At 39.0% G+C, this 20,911-nt stretch overlaps 5 protein-coding genes across 7 annotated transcripts; 3 read left to right on the top strand and 2 right to left on the bottom strand.

Annotated features, from left to right (window-relative positions):
• The first annotated feature begins 1,502 nt into the window (after positions 1 to 1,502).
• LOC129786207 (28S ribosomal protein S7, mitochondrial) lies at positions 1,503 to 2,401 on the top strand. Its single transcript, XM_055821057.1, has 2 exons — positions 1,503 to 1,638; positions 1,698 to 2,401. The coding sequence occupies exons 1-2, from the start codon at positions 1,610 to 1,612 to the stop codon at positions 2,338 to 2,340; spliced, it is 672 nt and encodes a 223-aa protein (XP_055677032.1). The 5' UTR covers positions 1,503 to 1,609; the 3' UTR covers positions 2,341 to 2,401.
• LOC129786208 (transmembrane protein 186) lies at positions 2,347 to 3,109 on the bottom strand. The gene is made up of 2 exons (XM_055821058.1): positions 2,766 to 3,109; positions 2,347 to 2,704 (listed from the first exon to the last, which is right to left on the bottom strand). Exons 1-2 carry the CDS (start codon positions 3,073 to 3,075, stop codon positions 2,397 to 2,399), a joined length of 618 nt encoding a protein of 205 aa, XP_055677033.1. The 5' UTR covers positions 3,076 to 3,109; the 3' UTR covers positions 2,347 to 2,396.
• Positions 3,110 to 3,120: 11 nt separating this feature from the next.
• On the top strand, positions 3,121 to 5,805 carry LOC129786206 (transducin beta-like protein 3). The gene is made up of 3 exons (XM_055821054.1): positions 3,121 to 3,220; positions 3,293 to 4,434; positions 4,500 to 5,805. The coding sequence occupies exons 1-3, from the start codon at positions 3,195 to 3,197 to the stop codon at positions 5,705 to 5,707; spliced, it is 2,376 nt and encodes a 791-aa protein (XP_055677029.1). The 5' UTR covers positions 3,121 to 3,194; the 3' UTR covers positions 5,708 to 5,805.
• A 1,187-nt stretch (positions 5,806 to 6,992) lies between these two features.
• Positions 6,993 to 15,524, bottom strand: LOC129786204 (G-protein-signaling modulator 2). Of its 3 annotated transcripts, none has more exons than XM_055821052.1 (5): positions 15,325 to 15,524; positions 14,521 to 15,020; positions 10,784 to 11,288; positions 8,545 to 8,757; positions 6,993 to 8,415 (listed from the first exon to the last, which is right to left on the bottom strand). In XM_055821052.1, the coding sequence occupies exons 1-5, from the start codon at positions 15,367 to 15,369 to the stop codon at positions 7,741 to 7,743; spliced, it is 1,938 nt and encodes a 645-aa protein (XP_055677027.1). In that variant the 5' UTR covers positions 15,370 to 15,524; the 3' UTR covers positions 6,993 to 7,740. The 3 variants fall into 3 exon arrangements, with proteins under 3 accessions (XP_055677027.1, XP_055677028.1, XP_055677026.1); XM_055821053.1 differs by having other exon boundaries at positions 8,584 to 8,757; positions 15,325 to 15,522; XM_055821051.1 differs by having other exon boundaries at positions 6,993 to 8,757; positions 15,325 to 15,515.
• A 267-nt stretch (positions 15,525 to 15,791) lies between these two features.
• LOC129786200 (uncharacterized) lies at positions 15,792 to 20,810 on the top strand. Its single transcript, XM_055821046.1, has 6 exons — positions 15,792 to 16,102; positions 16,172 to 16,352; positions 17,858 to 19,109; positions 19,262 to 19,466; positions 19,538 to 19,710; positions 19,776 to 20,810. Exons 1-6 carry the CDS (start codon positions 15,940 to 15,942, stop codon positions 20,694 to 20,696), a joined length of 2,895 nt encoding a protein of 964 aa, XP_055677021.1. The 5' UTR covers positions 15,792 to 15,939; the 3' UTR covers positions 20,697 to 20,810.
• Positions 20,811 to 20,911: the final 101 nt, after the last annotated feature.

Below are 20,911 nucleotides of genomic sequence, written 5' to 3'. Positions count from 1 at the left end.
TAGTGCTTAGGGCTGCTAACGTTGAAATTATAGCTAAAAGCATTTAAAATTAAATTTTTGTCAATAAAATTGTGAGTAAGGTACCTGATGAAGGCTTCATTGTGAGCCGAAAATTAGAGAGAAATATTCTCAATTTACTTTTTTCGTTACTTTGAAAGCATAGAATAGGTAGATTTCTAAGCTCGTTAACCCCTTGAGGACTGTTATGTCACCGCCGTAATTATTTTAATAATAATTTTTATAAATTGGGAAAGTCAAAGAGCTCTGAAAGCTTCTGGAAGTCATAATATAACAGTTTTTAATTTAGCTAGATAAATTTAAATATTAACCATTTCGCGTCTGCATGAAACATAAAAACTTTGAAACATGCGATCCTTTCAATACGATATTTATTATAAGGAAGCTCTCAGAGGATATTTTTTCGTCAGTAACGATTTCCTTGGCTTCATTTACGTAAATTAATTGCATTTTTGAATTGAAAAAATAAGTAAAATCATTGTAATTCTAAAAAAAAATAAAATGTTTCACGTTTGCTTTTCTCTTGTTTTGTCTCACGATTCTTACATTTTACGCCATTTACGCTCTACGCCCCATACGCATTTTACAATCTTACGCTATCAAAGTAGAAATTACACAATAAATAAATCCTTTTTACAGTGTACTCTTTGCAAATATGGTAAATATTTATTTTATTAAAATAAAAGAAAAAGAACTTCAAAAAACAATCAATAACTTCAACACGGCCTTCGTAAAAAAAAACTCTGGTCTCTTGCGGTGAAAATACTGCGAAGAGCGCTAAAAAAAAGGTGCAAAATACCCGCGAAATTAGGATTAAAAACGACGCCACGAGAGCCACACAGAGAGCGTACAAAACCAATATTGCAATATCAACGCTAAATCTTTCAACTCAATCGATTCCCCATTGCTGGGGCTCGCGCGATCGCTGCAAATTTATTGCATCCAATAAATAATGCAAAATATGAATGGGGCGATATTGGAATTGTTTGTAAACAATCTGCAAACTCATGGGCATTTCAATTTTCTTCTTCGTAAAACTTTGGGCCAGACGCGGAATGTATGGGGGTGGGTGGAAGGAACCTCTCAGGGAGAGAAAGAATAAAATATGACCATTTCTCGATTATTTATGCAAAATTAAGTGGACTTTTCAATTACTTTTTCTTTCCTTTTGTCTTGTTCATTCGTCTCCTCTCAACCGTGCTCTATGGGATTTACTTCTTCGATTTCTTCTCTTAATAAGAAAATGTTTTATTTTCATTAATTTTTTAGAAGTTTTTAACAAAAAAAAATGAAGAGAAAAAAATTTGTTAAAAAACGTTCTTTTTTTGAATTTGGCGCGATAAATATAGTTCCAAAATCAGCCACTGGCTATTTTGGGCACTGTTTACTCAAGAGAAAATGAGACGGATGCACTTCATAACTATCCGTCTCCCTCACACATTTAGTTCTTAGTGCAAGAGTAGTACATCCGAGATGATTTATACGGAGCACGACTGTAGGGGGCTTTCATAACCTCAAATAATTCTCAAATTTTCTGCAAGAATTTATTTTTTGGGCTTTTTTGGGATTCTGCAGAGGCCACAGCGTGACCATGTACAAATCTCTGTCCAGGATATTCAGGTAAAAAGAGAATTTCATAAAAATATTAAAAGAAATTTGGTAAATTTTCAATATTTCAGGAGCCCTGTGCTTCCTGCTCTACCGCTGAGGACAATGTCAATGTACAATCCCCACTTTGTGGAGCCCGTGTTCCGGAAAGAGGATCAGCAAGTACTCAAGGAGACAGGAGAAGCAGCAAAACTTTCTCACGTGAGGGTTAAAGCAGCCCGGAACAATCAAACTTCTTCAGTTTTCTTCGATGAACGCGTCCGGAAGTTCACAAACTACGTCATGGAAGGTGGGCAGAAGGAACTGGCACGGAGTCTCGTAACCAGGTGCTTTGAGAACATCAAACGCATCCAGTTGGAACGCTACAATCTGGCTAGCCCGGAGGAAAAGGAGAAAATTGAAACGAATCCTGTAAAGATTTTTCATACTGCTGTTGAGAATTGCCGGCCACTCCTGCACACAACTCCCATCAAGAGAGGAGGACAACGGTATCAGGTCCCTGTTCCAGTTACGGAGAAACGTTCGTATTTTATGTCAATGAAGTGGATTCTGGAGGCAGCGCTGGATAAAGACAGGAAAGTTCATTTGCCGGAAAAGCTGGCATGGGAAATTCTCGATGCAGCCGCTTACCAGGGACGCGTGATAAAGAAGAAGCAGGACCTGCATAAACTGTGTGAAGCCAACAGAGCCTACGCACACTACCGATGGAGCTAAACACTGTCCAGGAACTTTATAGTCTCTATTAATAAACTTTCTAAAATCCTTAAAATCTAAACCAGATCGTAGCCAAAAATTGCCCCAAACTTCTCAATATCCTCCATTGAACCTCCTTTGTGGAAGATTGCGTACTTCTCCTTGGACGTACGAAGGGTCAGTGGGTAGTATAATTTGTACCTGGATGGTGGGAGCTCATCCGCTGGGATTACATCCTTGACTAAATGCTCAGCTTCTAGTCGGGCGCCCAGGAAACTCACGTAGGCTAACTTTATTCTCTCCCCCGTGCTGTCCAGGTATACGAATCCCACCACATTCCTCAGCAGAAGACTAAAGATACACAGGGCTGCAAATCCTGAAACTCCTGGAAGAAGAAATCAATGATTTTCCAGATTTCCAGACTTCTTCTAAAGATTCCCTTTTACCTATTCCCGCCACTGCCATGAAAGATCCTTCCGGGATGTATTTACTACTCTCTGCTACCCATGATATAGGGCAAAGGATGGTTGTAATGATTCCCTGATGGATTTTAATTTTATTTGCCGTTGAAAAAAGTCGAATTGCCGGAAGTTTGTAAATTGTTGTCCATATTGTGGAATCTTGGGAATTCCCAGCATTGACTCTCTCTTCCTTCACTCCTGAACTCTTCTGTGAAATCCTCCCCATGGAGAGACACCTCGCAAAAAGCCCATTTTTAATGATTTTACAGGAATTCTGGGAAAATCTCAAAATCATCTTCCCACCTGATTTACTTTCTAACCTCAAAATTGAGTGTAAACAAACTTTGGCAGGAAGTTTATGTGAACGCGTGGTCTTGTATTTTACTCGGGAAATGCTGTAAAAACTCACTGAGGATGTCTAAGAATCAGCTAAAAGAATCGTGAGTACTTCCTGGTACAGTTTCCCTTTAAATTCTCAATCTAATCAAGTTGTTTTGGGGCTTTTTTTGTAGGTTTGAAGTGGAGAACGCCTTCGAGGCTTTCCACACTACGGGATTTGTGGCGTGGACAGGTGATGAGTTGGTATGTCAGGACAATGAAAGGATTAACATTGTCAACGTGGAGAATGGGAAGGTGGACAGATCAATTCGCGGAGGAGCAACAGAAGTGGAGACAGACGATGCAACGTACACATTTGCCGTGAATTTGGATGGAAATCTCATCCTGTCAGCGCACAAAAGTGGTCTCCTGAAGCTCTGGGATGGACAGTCGTGTAGTCTTGTGCGGATGTGGAGGGGTGTACATCAGGGGCCCATCTCAAGGGTGGCTTTCAGCCCCTCGAAAGACACTGAAATCGTGGCTAGTGGTGGCTGTGATGCTTCCGTGCGAATCTGGGACTACACGAAGAAGATCTGTCTTGCTAATCTTCGTGGATGTCAGGGGGTTATTGGGCTACTCACCTTTGCAACAGCAGAGCCCCTTATTTATGCCGTTGGGGATGATAATCGAATCTTTGGGTGGAACTACAAGAGCCGGGAAGTTATTTGTACCCTCGAAGCTCACTACAGTCGTGTTACATCACTCTCCCTGACTCCTGAGGAGGATTTCTTGGTATCCACGAGTAGGGATAAGGTTTTAATTCTCTGGAATTTGAAGGAGAAGAAGAGTGTCAAAGTTATTCCTGCCTATGAAGCTCTGGAGAGTTCCTTCATCCTCCCAAATGGGATTAGTCTTCCGGGAGGGATTACACTACCTCCGGAAGGGATTTACGTGGCTGTTGGTGGGGAATCAGGGCAGATAAAGGTGTGGGAAGTAACGAAAGCCAAGATAATCTTCACGCAGACGAATAGTTTAGTCTCCAAGGCTGAGGAAGAAGGAGGATTGGCCATCACACAGCTCCTCTGGTGCCCTAAATCTCAACGAATCGGCATCGTAACGGCAGATCACAACATTCTCATCCACAACATTGGCACGTTTCACTGTGCAAAGCAACTTATTGGCTTCAGCGATGAAATCCTTGATATGGCATTTGTGGGGAAGAAGGATCGCTACCTAGCTGTGGCTACAAATAGTCCGGATATCAAGTTCTACGACACAACCACGATGAATTGTCAAGTCCTCAAAGGACACACGGATATCGTCATGAGTCTTGCTGGTGAGTTATCCCTGAAAAATCCTTAAAAATCCTCCAAATTTTACATTTTTGTGCTTTTTTTTCAGCTCGTGGGAAGCTCCTGGTTTCAGCTAGCAAAGACTCAACCGTCCGGCTGTGGAGCCTCAAGCCAGATAGCTTCGATGTGACGTGCATCGGTGTGGGCAGGAAGCACACAGCATCCATCAGTTCCGTTGCAATGAGCCGCTTGTCGACTTCCTTCTTCGCCTCAGTCAGTCAGGATTTGTGCCTGAAAGTGTGGACGATTCCAAAAGACCCCAAAGTAGATGAGGAAGCTTCCCTGGCATGCACTGCTACGCAAATTGTCCACGAGAAGGACGTAAATTCCGTCACAGTATCCCCGAATGACAAATTGCTGGCCACAGGATCACAGGATAAGACAGCAAAGATCTGGAATACTTCCAATTTGTCACTCGTTGGTGTCCTCAAGGGTCACAAGCGTCCCGTTTGGTGTGTTCGCTTCTCCCCCGTGGATCAGGTACTCCTTACCTCGTCAGCCGATGGGACTATCCGCATTTGGGCGATTACTTCCTTTACGTGCCTCAAAACCTTCGAAGGACACGAAGGTTCCGTCCTGCGGGCTGAATTCATCTCACGCGGAATGCAAATCCTCTCCGCAGACGCCGACGGGTTCATCAAGTTGTGGAGCATAAAAACAAATGAATGCGTAACGACGCTCGATCATCACGAGGGCCGTGTCTGGACGATGGCTTTGCCGACCAATGAGCGGCATTTCTTCAGCGGAGGGAGTGATTCGAAGCTCCTCCAGTGGCGCGATGTGACGGAAGAAAAGCGAACGGAGGAGAGGAAGAAAGTTCAGGAAGTAGTGCTGCAGGAGCAAGAACTGAACAATTTGCTGCATCAGGGGAAATTCCAGAAAGCCCTGCAGATTGCCATTCGCCTGGAGAAGCCACAGATGACGCTGAAGATTGTCAAGAAGATCGTTGAGGGGCAAGTGGAGGGACTCGAGGAGACCATTGATGGGCTTAATGACATGGACAAGGAGACTCTGCTCAATCATGCAGCCAAATGGAATACAAACAGCAAAAATTCCCGCCCAGCACAGCTCGTTGTGAATATTCTCCTTAAAAATATGCTCGCAGGAAGTTTCCAGCCAAGTGGAGCAGCAAGGATTGTGGAGACGCTGCTGCCCTACACAGACAGGCATCTCAGGCGTGTAACAGAGTTCATGAAGGACCTCAATTTCGTGGAATATACCCTCAAATCTATGCAACCGCACGCAGATACGAGTTGAATGAAGTTAAAAATTAAATTTTATTTTATTTTGTTAAAGTTCTTTTGTAAAGAAAATTAAGGAAAATAAATTGAAAATTCTTTTTTTTTTATGTAAAAGTTCTTTGGAGCTTTCTTTGGAGAAAAAATTCGGAAGAAATTCTTTTAGAAAAGATTGAGATCGATGGGATCGATTCAGACAAAAATCTTTTATTTTATTTTCTTACAAACTTAAAAGGTTTTAAAGGATTTGACAGTTGATGTTTTTAAATCGTTCTATCTCAGAAGAAAGCGAGGTGATTGCCGAAAGCTCTAGTAAAAATTGCGTTTTTCTAGAATTGACACGCATCCTTGACGCCCCGGAGGGGGCACCTCAGCTCCTACCAAAAACTAATCTAAAATTACGTCAAGAAACTAACTGCCACAGTTCTATTGTCGTTCGGGAAGAGAAATTCGAAACAATCACGGTTAAAATAAAGGATTTGATGCTCCAGAAAACAGTCAAATATTAACACTAAGTAAAGGACCAAAAATTCTAACTTCAAACTTGGACCTTAATTTTCTCTCAGAAAAAAAAAGTTTTTCCAAATTTTCTTTAGACGATCTTTGAAGTTATTGAAGTTCTTTTTGGATTTATCACGATAAATTAGATAGATTTTATTCTGTGACGATACAAGAAAGTCGAATTGGCAGTAATTACCAGTTTTGTCCTCCAAGTGTTTAAAGGCCTTTGAAAAGTAATTTTCCTTTAAAAACAGAATTAATGAATTAAAGAAACTGTGAAAATCTTATAAGGTTTTTTCCGTTTTTTTCCTAGAATACTAGAAAGATTGGGCCTTATTCAGCGACCAAGAAACCCTTGAAATTCGCTTGAAATTTCAGTACAAAATTCAAAGATTTCAAGGGTTTCTTGGACGCTGAATTAGGCCCATTATTCCTAGAATACCAAAAATCTTAAAACTGATAAATATTCAGAAAAGAAAAGATTTTTATCAGAATCGAACCCAATGTTTACGGTTTTTTTTTTTCAAAAACTGACGCCATCTTTTTTTTTTCATGTGACCTTGACTCACATTTTCCTTCATTATAAAAAATCTACTGGACCGATTTTGATGAAAATTTAAGGAAATTATCTTCAAAGAACAAAAAAACTTTAGGAAATAGTTTTGTTCTCATCAGATTAACTTTCTTTGAGTTATTGAGCAATCTTGAAAAAATCTTGATTTTAAGATATCTCAGAAAATTCAAAGATTTCAAGGGTTTCTTGGTCGCTGAATTTGGCCCAAAAATTAATAAAATAAAACAAATTTATTTAGATAAAATTTATAGCGATTTTATTTGTCTTAAAAGTGAAATTTCAGATGAAACACAGACATTCCTCGCGGAGAGACTGCACTGAAGTCAATTTTACATTTTTCTTCACTAAAATTCTCTTTTCATTAACTTTTCACATTTTTTTTCTCTTAAATTCAAAACTTGACAACTTTTTTCTTTTCATGCAAATCGAAGAAATAGATATGATAATTTTTTTCTCCTCACTACACTCCTACATCCTTCAGAAATTCTCTATTTATCCTTTGGCTTCTTGAGAAGGTTTTTTTCTCCATTTTTTTTTCCTACTACACACAAAATAAAATCGATGTTTGTGTAAAATATAAAATATAGAATGTTTCTTATTATTCCTTTGTAAATGGGGATGTATAAAAAAGAGGGGGTTGATTGAGAGAATGATGATTGTTTTTTTTAATAATATAAAACAGTATTTCTTTGCTAAAAAAAAAGGACAAAGTTTCTTTTTTTTGACTAATAAATGCTTCATTTTCTTTCTCTTAAAAAACAAAACTTCTACTCTTGAGTAAATTGAATTATTTTTCTAATTAAAAAAAAAAAGTTTCCTGGGAGTATTCCTCATGGGGGTGTGATGCTTGTGAGTTTGGTGCTGACATTTTGGCCTTTGCACCGCATCTTCTTAAGGATCTACTCAGTGTTGGATGATGATTTTAGGGTGGTGGGGGGATGGACAGTAAAATGGTAAAATTCTTTTATAATTTTCTTTTAGTTTTTCTTTCCTGGCTCCTTTGTGGTGGTATTTGGTGGTGGAACGTGGACATTGTTGGGCATCGCAAGACGCCTGGACACACCGAGTGGCACGGCAGCACGCTGATCCTCCATTCGGCCACCCTGAACGCGGGAGATCAGCGAGAAGAAATCCTCATCAGGTACAGTGGCGCCAATATTCGATCTTCCCCTGCGTGTGCTGCCCCCCTCGGCGTCATCGAGCACATCTCCCGGCCGCGGCAGCTCTGATCGCTGCTCCTCCAACCTCGAGCCCTGACAGCGCATCAGCATGTCCAGGAATGCATCATCCGGAGCTGGACCCGTTGGATTTGTCTGCCCCTTCAGCACAACACCCCCGCGATTCACCAGCCCCGGCAACGTGGCCCTCTGCTCATCCATTCGTTCCGACTGCAAATCCGCAATCATCTCCAACAGAGCATTCCTGTTCTCCTTCGCACCAGCCGGTGGGGCATTCCTATTCTGTGCCACAAGGGGCTTCCTTACAGCTCCCTCCCCCACAACAGCCCCACCCACCTTCAGCGAACACCGCTGATCGTCCATTCGTTTACTCTGAGAATTCGTGAGAAGCTCAAAGAAGTCATCCTCCTGCATTATAGCCCCACCATCTGACCCCTTTGCATGATGCTCCACTTTCTTCCCATCCGGTGTAAGCTGAAACCCCCGAAAAAACATTTCAAAATTAACTAAACTTCTCCCACAAACTCCTCCCCCAAAAGCAAGCCAAGAAAACCCCCAAAAAACTCCCCGAAAAAATAAAAAGAAAATAAAACAAAAGAAAACCTTAAGCAAATCCAATTGTTCCATGCTTTGCCTTCGTACCCGATATTGACGGACAGTCTGTGTTGTCTCCTGCTCATCTGGTGACGATTTGGAACGTTGACTATCCGATGAGATGGCATCGAAATCCGTGGGTGTTATCTCCGGCAATCCCAGCACCTTCCGCAAGTCCGTAATATTCATTCGTGCTGTGGATTCACCAACTGGATCTCCCAGCTAAAAAATCCACAAGAAAAGAAAATTTATAATTTATTTTTTCTCACTTCTTCAACACTGGTCAACAACATAACATCGCGCGCGTCGTAAAAGTGTGAAAAGTTTTCGTTAATTTCCAAGTCACGTTCGATTGTTAAGTTTTACTCTTTTTTTTTGTTGTTGTTGTCAATGCGAAACACATTTCAAGCATCATTTCCCCCAAATACTTTCTGTCGTGGTCAAATTGTGCGTATAGAGAAGAGAGCTCAATGTTTTTGGTCTCACATTGTGGGAAGTCCATAAAGAAAAATTATTTTGCGTTTAATGTTCGACAAAGAATAACTTTCCAAAATTTTTGAGAGAAAAATCTTCAAAAACTTTGTGGAAAATGCGGAAAAAAATAATTGATTTTTTTTCATTTTAGAGAGTGTTTGATTACAAAAAAAATCAAATCATAACGTTTGACACTGTTTTTTTTTCTAACGTTTGACGTTCTAATTTTAAAATTTGACGTATACTTTCTAACGTTTGATGTTTGTTATTTGAAGTTTGACGATTATTTTCTAACATTTGACGTGTTATTCCCAGCACCACAAACGTCCCTAGTGTCCCGGCTGCAATTCGGGACTTTTCCCCGGGACATCCTGGGACATTTATGCAGACAGTTACCATAAGAATGTCCGCGATTGTCCCGGGACACCCTTAAGAGTAAGACGGGACGTTCCAATTTTTATTTTAAAAAGGATGTTTAATTACTCTTAAATTACTTTAAATTTCTTAAAGTTAACTTTTTTCCTATTTTTTGCATTTTTTTTATTGAAAAAATAAGTTTTAATTGGTACACAAATCTCGCACTCTTAATACTTAGATAATATATTTTTTTAACATAAAAAATATCTTGAAAGTGAGGTTTTCTCACGTTTTAGGTAATATTCTCACTAATATGAGCTTTTAAATTAGTGTGCTATTTAAGTATTGTTGAATAATGAAACTAAAAATTATGTCCCGAACTCATTGTTCCTGTGTCCCGGGAAAATCGCGGACATTCTTATGGCATCTGTCTGCATAAATGTCCCTTTTTGTCTAGGGAACCCCGAACAAAGTGTCTCGGGACAACTGGCAGGACAGTCTAGGGACATGCGGCGCTGGGTTCTGACGTTATATTATCAACTTATTTCGTCAAATGTCAGAATAGAAACGTCAAAGTTAGAAAATGATCATCAAACTTCAAATAAGAAACATCAGACGTTAGAAAATATATGTCAAATTTTAAAATTAGGACATGAAACGTTCAAACAAATGACGTCAAATGTCAAACGTCTTTTATTCGAACGTTATTTTTTTTTCTAAAGTTTGATATTCTTTATCTGAAGGTTAACGAATATTTTTTTTACATTGATATAGAAATTATATTTGACGTTCTACTTTAGTGTTTGACGTTAATTCTTTAACAATAAAAAATATATATTTAAAGTTTTTTAACTGTTCTCAAACATTTAATGTTTCTTATCTAGTGTTAATCCTTTATTCTAATGTTATTTTTTCTTCTAACATTTGACTTTACTTTTCAAAAGACTAACAGTTACTTTTTTAACTTTTTCATGTCTATTCTGACATTTGACGTTAATTATCTGACATTTTATGTTTATATTTATGTACCAACGTTTGACGATTAATCATAACATATTTGACGTTTATTTTCTTATGTCAAATGATTCTTTCTTGATGTTTTATATATTTTTTTAAATGTTTATAGTTTATTTTCAAATATTTGAAGTTTCTATTAAAACTAAATATTTCTCTTCGGTTTGTCAGGTTTGACAATTATTTTTTAACGTTTGAAACTTATTTTTACCGTTTCACATTCTTGTATCGTTTGACGTTTTTACCATCTTTTGACAGTTTTAATTTAAAATTTGACGTTATTCAAACATTTAATGTTTATTCGAATGTTTGACGTTTATTTGAACATTTTAAAGCTTTCTTCATCCTCTTTTTTTTTCAAAGTGTCGAAACTCAAAAAATTGAAGAAAATGAATGGACTCACCTCTGTGGCTAAGCTGTAGTGTGATTGTGCATAGTGGAGGGCTTTCTCGTAGTTTCCAATGGCTGAGTATGCATTACCGAGACTCCAGCAGGCTCTGGCCTCACCCACCTTATCCCCCAACTCCTGGGCAATGGCCAAATGCCGCTGATGGTATTCAATGGCGAGCGCAAAATCCTTGAGGAGGGTATAGGTGTTGCCGAGGCTGTAGCATGCCTGCGCCTCAACTGCTCTCTCCCCCAGCTCAATGGCCAGCGACAGAGTTCTCTTGTAGTTCTCTGCCGCCAACTCAAATTGCCCGAGGAAGATGTGAGAATTACCCAGGTTGCTGTTGGCACGTCGTTCGGCTGCCTTATCGCCGAACTCACGTGCAATACTGAGTCGTTCCTGGTGATGGACGATTGCTGCTTGAAAATCCCCGAGGAGATAGTAAGTATTGCCGAGATTGCCGCAGGCCCGTCCCTGAGCACCACGATCACCGATCTGACGCATCAGAGTTAGGTTTTGCCTACAAAAATTAAGGAATTTTCTCACTGAAACTTAACTCTTTTTCTTCACAACTTCTTAACTCTAGGAAAGCTGGCTGAGGAATGAGAAAAGATTCAGCTAGAGTCTTGGGGGGATTATTGCTAATATACAAACATTATTGGTTAATGCTTGTCACGAGCTGCCCATAATACTGAGCTTCAGACTCATTGATATTTCAAAAACGAAGAAATTAAAAAACAATAATTCAATGCAAAGTTATTCACGAAATTTGCTAAAAATAATTCAGAAGAGTAATGCTTCAATTTTAAAGGAGTCCATTCATTTTTGTTTTTATAAATTTCATTAAAAAAAAGTCTTCTAATATTTCTTTATTTTATAAATTTATTTAAAATTTCAGAATAATTTCTTCAAGAAAATAATTTAAATTTCCAAAAATTCCGTTAAAAAAATCTAGAAGTTTGAAGAATCCTTTTCAGGAATATGCTCACAAACGAGGGAAATGTTGTTCTGAGCCTCCTGGAGAGTCTCTTCAATCCTCTTGTCTATCTTAACAATTGTCTCTGAACACTCCCGGAGACGCGTCATTGACTGCATGACGTCATCCAGGGAGCTCACAAAGTTCTCCATTGAAGAATCTTTGAAGTTTGGCTTGAAATTTTCCGCATCACTCTGAAGATTCTTCAAAATCTCCCCAATTGGCTTCCCCTCAACTTCCTTCATCAGCGCGTTGGAGTCTTCAGGAGAAAGATTGAGGTTTTTCTTCAACTCTTCCACGGAGATTTCCTCAAGAGTATTCCGGAAGTTTGTCATTGTGGCCAAATAGCCCGAAAGCTCTGTCTTTAAGCTCTGAATTTCAGATAAAATTGGATCCATTTGGACGTCTTCTGTGACTAATTTATCCATCTTTTCCAATCAGAGAATTATTTTTTCTTTTAGAATAAAATTTATTTTTTGAACTATTGTTTGACAACAGGCTACTTTTTACACGAAGGAAAATTATATCGATCAAACAAAAGGCAAAAGAACACGAGAAAGGAGTTTATTCATTTTTATTATATGTTTTTCTGAATTCTATTTTTGTGCTATTTTCATTTTAATTCTAATAATTTTAAATCGCATTTTCTGCGCTTTTTGTTCATTTTATTGTACCTTTTGCACTGATAGCAATTCTTGAAGCATTTTAGGCACTTTAATCTTTTTGTTTTTTAAGCATATAATACATTTTTATCAGTTTTGGCGGTTATTAAATTCATAATTTCTACGTTTTTATCGTGTAGGATAACTGGGGTAAAATGGTGAATTTGAAAAAAATATAAAAAATTATATCTCTAGAAGCAGTGGGAGCTAATCTGTCTAATTTTGTCAGTAGTTGCACTTCAGACCCCTGCCTAAGCCTAGAAAGTTTTATGATAATTGATCCAATATTTCGGCTTTTATTTGAAAAACAAATGTTTCGAACCTCAAAGTTACAATTAAGTTTTGGTGAAATTTTCTGCAATTTTTTTGATCCAAATGCATTTTTAGACAGAGTAACTATTGCTAAACACGAATCTAATCTGAATTTTCCAAAAAAAGTTCCCGAGTTTTCCCTTAGAACACTGATAGTAAAAAGTACCCCTTGGGGCAAAATGGTGAATTTGGTGTTTTTTAAAATAACTTTTTAAATTTTTGAAAAAAATATTTTTCTTAAAACGGTATAACTATTACATACAATTTAGGATGTTGGATTACGTGGATTACTGAATCTTACCAATTTTTATAAACTAAAAAAATAAAAAAGAAAATTTCTTAAAAACGTTTTTTTGTATTTTTTTTATTAAAAAAAGTTTTAATTGGTACAAAAATCTCTCATTCTCAATAGATATTATAGTGCCTTGCTAAAATAATTTCATTAAATTAAGATTAGGGTATAAAAAACAGCAATTCATCATTTTACCCCATGGCTGGCTCAAAATGGTGAAAGTACAAGGGTTAGGAAAATGGCCTGAAAAAGCATTTTCTCGTTGAGATAGAGAGAAATCGTCTGAGACAAAGTTGTAGCCCGGAAAATTCCCTATAAGTTAATTGTTATGAGAAAACCCTAATATTTCCACGGAACTCAGGAAAAATTATCTCCCAAAAATTCGCCATTTTACCCCAGGTTCCCCTTTAGTCCAATAAGGATACTATGTAGTTCCACAGGGCATTTAAAATAAAATCTATCTATCTATCTAACTCGCTATATTGATACGATATTTGCTGTTGCAAGCAGCAAAATAACGAATATCTTAACATTGTTTGATTCAGATAAACACGAATGCATGTCCTCGATTCATTTTTATGTGATAAATATTCCCCAAGAAGATCGTAAAAATTGGTGGAAAAGTGTCTTTTCCGCTTTTGCGAAGCATCTTATAAACAAACACCATAAATTTGACTTTTCCAAACATTCTCAAAGGCACCGCATAGGGGGTAAAGAAGCGCCTTTAAGCTTCATATATTGGAGTTATTTTAGTACAATATACATAGAATGAGGGGAGGAGAGGCTCGTGTTGAATTCGCGAGCTCTCTAAACAACTGAAATTCTCACAGCACGTGTATTGCAGAATTTCCCCACACATTTCTGCACATTTGCAGCCTCTCTTTTGAATTTTGTACAAACAATAGGACGTACAGCTCCTTTGTGAAGGGAGAGATGGAGGAAAGGAAATTTATTAGAGCCTGAATGTGCATGCGAATTGGCATGTATGGAGGCACACGCGGTGTGGGCGCTCCCCACAAACATTCAACACACAAAAGGTTAAAGGCCAGAGGCACAGTGGGGGTGTGAGCACAGCATACAGAGCATAAATACATTCAACACAATAAACTATTTATTAATCACTCCGTCCGAGTGATTCTAATTGCTGCGAGGAAGTCCATTCATTGCTCATTTGTCTCACAAACAGCAGCCAACAGCGTCTCTTGTACTCCGTCGATGCTGTGCTGTGCTGTGCGTGGTGGTGGATGTATAATGTAATATAATTTTGTTTATGATCTCAATGGGAGGAATTTGTTGGGAAGCTAATGAGCATGACGAGCATGACCAATAAAAGTGTGTTGGGTCATCAATTGTGGATGATTTTCATCTTCTTCGTCACTTTTCCGTGAAATCACTTTCCCTTTTTTTTGTGCTTGCCTATTTGGGCTCTGTCATTGCCCCAAATTCCCCCCGCGAAAAAAAAACGTCCTGAAACGCCCATTAATCAATCAAAAAATGTCTCTGTACTCACTGATAATATCCAACGGCCTTCATGAGGGCTTCCTTGACGTCGTCTGAGAAATCTCCGGGATCTCGTTGCCCCATGTGCTTCCCCTTGGAATGGTAGACATTGCCGAGATTGTACAATGCTCGGCTCTCACTGAGACGATCCCCCAGCTGCCGGGCAAGTGTGAGATGCCTCTCGCAGCAAATAGCTGCCTCGTCGAACTTCCCCATCACCTTGAGGGTGTTCCCCAAATTCCCGGAAGACTTTGCCTCGCCCAATTTGTCATTCATTGAACGTGCCAGCGTGAGGTCTAGCTTGTGGAAGTCCATGGCTTTTGAGTAGTCACCCAGGTAGAAGTAGGCGTTGCCCAATTGGCTGTAGATGGCACTCAGAATCCGGAGATCATCAGTTCCCGCCTGAATGGCAGCCTGAAAAAATGCAACTCCAGCACGGCAGTCTCCGCTCTTGCACAGGCGCTCCCCCTCGAGCGCCAACTCCAGACACATTGAAGAGCCATCGTTGCCCTGCAACCAATTAAAAATAAAACGAAACCACCATCAAATTAGCGCCTCCGTGTGACTCATCTCCGTGATGCATTCCCCATCCCAAGAAAAATTAATGAGAATGCGGAAGGGGACAACAAAGCTTTTCCACAAGCTCCCGCCAAGGATGCCCATCAATTTCCACGGCCTTCTACATAAATTCCCACCCCACAGGCACTTGATTTTTCCTCCTCATACCTTGGGGATGGGGTTGCGTGTGAAAATGCGTGGAAATGTGGGGTGGAAAATGGTGAAAATGTGGAAAATGCACTGTTGCTGCCCTTACCTGGGTGTCTGTTAGATTTTCTGCACTTGCAGACAGGGAGGACATTATTTCTCACTAATTAACACACAAACACGCACTGCCACACATTAATAAACTACAATTTTCCGCGAATTCTTAGTGGAAATGTTTGATTTTCGTGTTGGAAAACTTTCCTGTCTCTTCGTTTTTTAGATGTTCGGGTGTTGACAAAGTAATGCCATGAAGTTGGTTAGTATATGGCGAAACCTTTTATCAGTTTTTTGCTAACTTCATATCTGTTATTGTTTGAAAATTTGAAAAATTGCATTTTGTGGTAAAGAAATTAACAAAAAAAAACTGTTCAGAATCGTAGAAAAATTAAGAAAAAAGAACAAAAAAAGGAAAATCCTGAAATTTCATTCAAAATCATCCCAAAATACGAGAAAAAAAGTAATGAATCGATGAAATTGATAAAATCGATGAATTCATAAGAACTCCATTTGAAAGTGTTGGCCACCAGGGGCGACAGTAGCAAGTTGTCAAAACACAAGAATTTCGCCATTTAATAATTTTCTCCTGGTTTCTCGGTGTTTTTGTGTTAAAATAAGCCTCCAGATTGGATTGTGATGCAATTTGCTTAAACAATAGGTGGTGACAATGAATGGTGGGGTGAAGAAGCCAGAATTACGCGAGTACAACGATGAGGATCAGCTGTACAGGGTGCTCCGGATGTTCCTGGAGCCGGGCATTCGTATTAGCAATGATGTTTATTTAGAAATGCTAATTACCCACTTGTCCGGAAAGAATAAAAATGCCTCAGGTGAGTTTGCTATCATGTGTTTACTCTTCACATTGTGCACTGATAGCGGCCGTATTGCGTCTTCCGTAGATTGCACGAGATTCCTCAAATCACCAAAGATTCTCAATTGGATTGACCGAGCGCTCGATCAGTGGTCAACAAAGGGGCTCCCAGATCATCATATTGTTGGCTTCACCCTGAGACTTCTCACCCTTTACATTGAGGACCCAAAGAACTTTACCAGTGCCCGGGAGAAGCTCATCTTTGACAGGTAAATCCCTCCTGGCGCCAATCGTGAATTTCGCAACAATTCTCAATGTCTGGGAGTTTTTTGGCACATTTTTTTCCCTTCACTCTCTGCCCCCAAAATGTTGTGGAGAATTCTAAGTCTTATCTATCTCTCTGAGCGCTCTCCCCATCAATTCCCAAAGCTGCAACTATCGAAACTTCCATCTCTTATCATTTTACGTGTGCTTCGTGCCTGACTGAGAAGTTCTATGATAAAACCATTGAACTCCCCAGCTGATAATTCTATTTACATTCACACTAAATTGCTCAGCTAATTTACTACGTCTTCCCTGAGCAAAGTATCAGGCTAAAGAATTTGCGGATTTGCTCTTCTCCCAAAGGCCATGGCTGAAAAAATTAATAGAGCTAGCAATTAGGGTTTTTTTTTGCATTCATTGATAAGTTACTATCATGAAAATAATGTAAATAAACATTATCAATGTTTTTCCTTTTGCTGCGTATGACAAAAAACACGCAGCACTGATGATTAATGCAAAGGGAAATTTTTCTAACTAATTAGCCCTTTTTTTGGTTTTTAATCCAATGCTGTGGCGATGTGCCGTGTGCTTGCAGGAAAATTATTAAGGATTTTTTTTGCTACATAACGATATAAACTATTGTAATTAGTTTCTTTTTGAGTGTAATTTTAATGTTTTAAATCAGAATTTAACCGATTTTAGTTTTTTTTTCTAACGATTGACATTCATTTTCTAATTCTTGACGTTTATTTTGACATTTTAAATGATTACTTTGATGTTTCACTGACGTTAATTTTTCCTTGACTTTTGACATGCTAATTTCTTAACATTTGACGTTTATTCAACTGTTTGACATTTACTCTAACATTGGACACTATTTTCTAACGTTTGACGTTTGTTTTGAATATATAATAGTTTCCGCTCTTTGTCGGTAGAAAATAAAATTCCCACCCAAAACAAGTTACATTTTCCCAGAGCTTTCGTCTCTAAGACATTTATTGTTTGTTTTAAAGTTCGTCGTTTGAAATTTAATTTAATTTTTGACATTTGTTCTAACGTTTATTTTAACGTTGAATGTTTTATTCTAACGTTAGACGTTTCATTTCTATCTTTAGACGTTTTTCTTTAACAAATTTATGTTTTTTCTAAAGTTTGGCTGTTCTTTTAGCGATTGACGTTTCTTTTATAACGTTTCTGACGTTTTCAATTCGTTTGAAAATTCTTTTTAACTTCATTTAAACGAAATATTGACTGAAATCAATTTCTCTAGACCTGTAAAGAAAGAAAAACATTATATATCTAAAATATTAATTAATGGGGGTGTTAGATAGAAAAACATCTATACTGGCCACACCCCTGCAAAATTCGTCTGCCTGAAGAAGGTTTAAAATTTCCGAAATGTCTTATTTAAATAATCAAAAAATAACGACCGTTAAACTGTTACGATAGTCCTCCCTCCTTACTCAATCTCTCTGTAATTTAGTAAAGGACAATAATTTTCCCTCTCTAGAATTCACGATATAATAAATCATCCTTCAACAACGCAAACGCCATCAATTCAACTGGCAAATGTCATCCTTTTGGCGGCAATTGCAAAACACAACGATGGTTTGGTGTGGATTAAAGAGAAGAGAGCGTGGCTCATAACAGTTGATTACTGCCACACAGATCGCACAGTTTACGTTGTCCGTGAAGCTTTGCTCTTCATTCACAGCATCATTGGGAAGTTGTGCTTTAGCGAAGATCGCAAGACATGCATTGAGATTTTTGAGGAGATTTGTAAGCCCTTGGAGGAGATTAAGAAGAAGACAGATCAGAGCCCAATTGTGTCTGTTGATGATTCAGATATGCAGAAATTTGTCACTCCAACTCTTCACATTCTCGGGTATATTCTGTACAAGACAATCAAGGAGAATGAATGTGGGAAGATATCAAAGTATATCATTGAGACGTGTCAACTGGAAGGGAGTCTCTGGCGTCTGGCCAGTGTGACGCACAATCATCGTTTTCTTGGGAAACTCATGAGAATCTTTGTCCTGCTGAACTTTGCACAAGTTCAGGTGCGCCGGAGTGAGCATGGGCATGATGAGGAGAATTTCAATGAGTTCGGAATGAGATTCTTCAATTGTATGAATTTCTGCATTACGCGTCGTAGTGGGAGTAACATTCTCATGATGACCGAACTCAGTCATATGCTGTGGAAATCTCTCAATCCAGCACCACCAATTGAAGTTGCCATGGAAAATCAGAAGATCCAGTTTGAGGATCAATTTATCGTACTGCAAATAATGCCAGTTATCTTCAAAATTCGCAAACGTCGCGAAGATACGGCGTGCCTTGATCAGTACATTATGAAACTGCTGAATGTCTCATCGGAGCACACAATACGCCTCTGCTATGCTTTCCGGGATCTCATGTTAACTGTTGAAAGTGAGACAGTTACGGATTTTGCCTGTAAATCCATTCAGAGTATCCTGGGGATGAAGGAGGTCCTTACACGGGAGAGAGCTGTTATTGTCTTTCAAGCTCTCATCTATTGCCTCTATTCGGAGGAACCGGATGTAAATGGATGCAATCTGGATCGACCCAATATTATTTCCACCGAACTCTTGGTTAAATCTCCAAACTTGCTGTCTTATGTGCTAACTGGACTTCATGGGCTTGTCAAGGAGTACAAGATAACGTGGAAGGAATGCTTGGAATCAACAATTGTGATAAATTTCATGCTGGCCCTACTTGAGGATCCAAATCTATCATCACGGGTAAGTTGAAAATGGAATTAAAAGCTAAAAGGCTTTAACAGTGATGGAAGTGATCAGTGAAAGTGCAACAGATGAATAAAGTGATGAAGAAACTCAAAAGGATTACACAGACGTCGGTAAGAATGGATTTTATTAAACTGTTGTCTCTTTAGCACGTAGTGCAGGCTCTTCAGCTGACCCAGCTGTCAATTGAGCATTTCTTGGCACCAAATCTGGCACTTTTGGTGGACACCCTCAAAGGCTCCGCTATGGAAGGGCTGGGAAAGATGATCTTCAAGAAACTTCACGATAATTCCTGGGAAATCCGAGATAGTACGTTGGAGCTCCTATCAGCAATGGTTATAATTTCAGAACAAAGTAAGTAGATCTATGTGTAGTACGTTTATCTAGTTTTTAGAATGGGTTAAGGATCTGGAATGTTCTTGCAGAATTTCCCGCTTTTCTGCAACATATTCTTGACAGCAAATTGTGTCCAATTGTTGGGAGTATGGCGAAGAATGATATGGAACCATACGTACGGGCTACAGCCCTTCATTGTATGTACAAAATGATGAACATTCCTGGCTATTGGGAGAAATCTCTCAACTCCTTGGATCTTGTTGTAAGTATTTTGTTTGATTAATTTCTGAGTGGAATGATTGAGTATTGGGGGATATTTGTTTTCAGTCCCACCTACTGGTGTGTCTGAGTGAGGAGAGTGAAGGTGTTGTGAGGAGAGAAGCTGTGTGCCTTCTCTGTTCCCTCTATGATCACCAAAAAGTGCCAAAGAATCAACTGGATGCAGTTCTTTCAACAATGGCGCACTGTGCCGTGAATGATCTTCACTGGGAGGTGAAAATCAATGGGCTGCTGTTTTGGAGGAATGTCATACAGCGACAGTGTCAGCATCAAGGGGTCATTGATGGGGTATTCCCATCGGTGACATTCTCAAAGGAGAATAAGAAGATTGTGATGCTCAATGAGCGTGAGATTTCTCTTCGAATTGGACGTATTCTCGATGAATTGTCCGTTCGTGGGTGCCTTGGGGTGCTGATGGAGTGCCTTAAGGATGACTGTGACCTTGCCGTAGTGAAGGTAGCTGTGGAAATTATTGAAAACCTCAAGACTTTCCTATCAAAGTACAATTATCTCGAGGGGAAGAAGAGACTCGAGGAGGAGAGTAGAAGAGATGAGCATCCGGTGATTGATGTTCCATACCAGAAGCCTCCGGCGAAACCGGAAGGAAGCAACAATCTTGAGCGAAATAATGCGGATGTGTGTCCCGCAAGCAATTCAGATGTTGTTATTGAATCCATTCTCGATGCCAGTGATGTGAATCTCCTGGCCATAGCGTATGAGAATCAAATGAGTGTCAATGGGCACGAAGAAGAGGCTCCCAAGAGGTCAACAATTAATCCGGAATTATACAGGGAATTCGCGAAAGTAACACCAAATCAATTCCTTTCAACGCTGCAGGAGGTTAACTTGAATGAGTTGGTTAGAGCTAAATCTGAGTGGATTTCGCAAACAGAGAGCTTCAGTTCGCTCCTTGATGACATTCTTCTCTCCTTCAAGGATATCAAGGTGAACGATGCAGATTGCTACTGAATTTGATTTTATTTGTGTCTCCACATCAATGCAAAACCAATGCAATGAGATGAATTTTATTGTTACAATTTGTGAAAATGAATTTACAAATAAATTTTCAAGGGTGATATAAAATTGTTCTTTTTTGTGTGCAGGTTCATCCTTGAGGTTGAAAATTCTGCTTTTGGTCAGAAAAATATTCTCTTTTTGCATAAAATTAGTTTTATTTCAATCGA

This window comes from Lutzomyia longipalpis, chromosome 1 (genome assembly GCF_024334085.1).
Source record: "Lutzomyia longipalpis isolate SR_M1_2022 chromosome 1, ASM2433408v1".
Lineage (NCBI taxonomy): Eukaryota > Metazoa > Arthropoda > Insecta > Diptera > Psychodidae > Lutzomyia > Lutzomyia longipalpis.
Note: the sequence above shows the minus strand (reverse complement) of the source record. Positions and strands in the feature narration are given on the sequence as shown.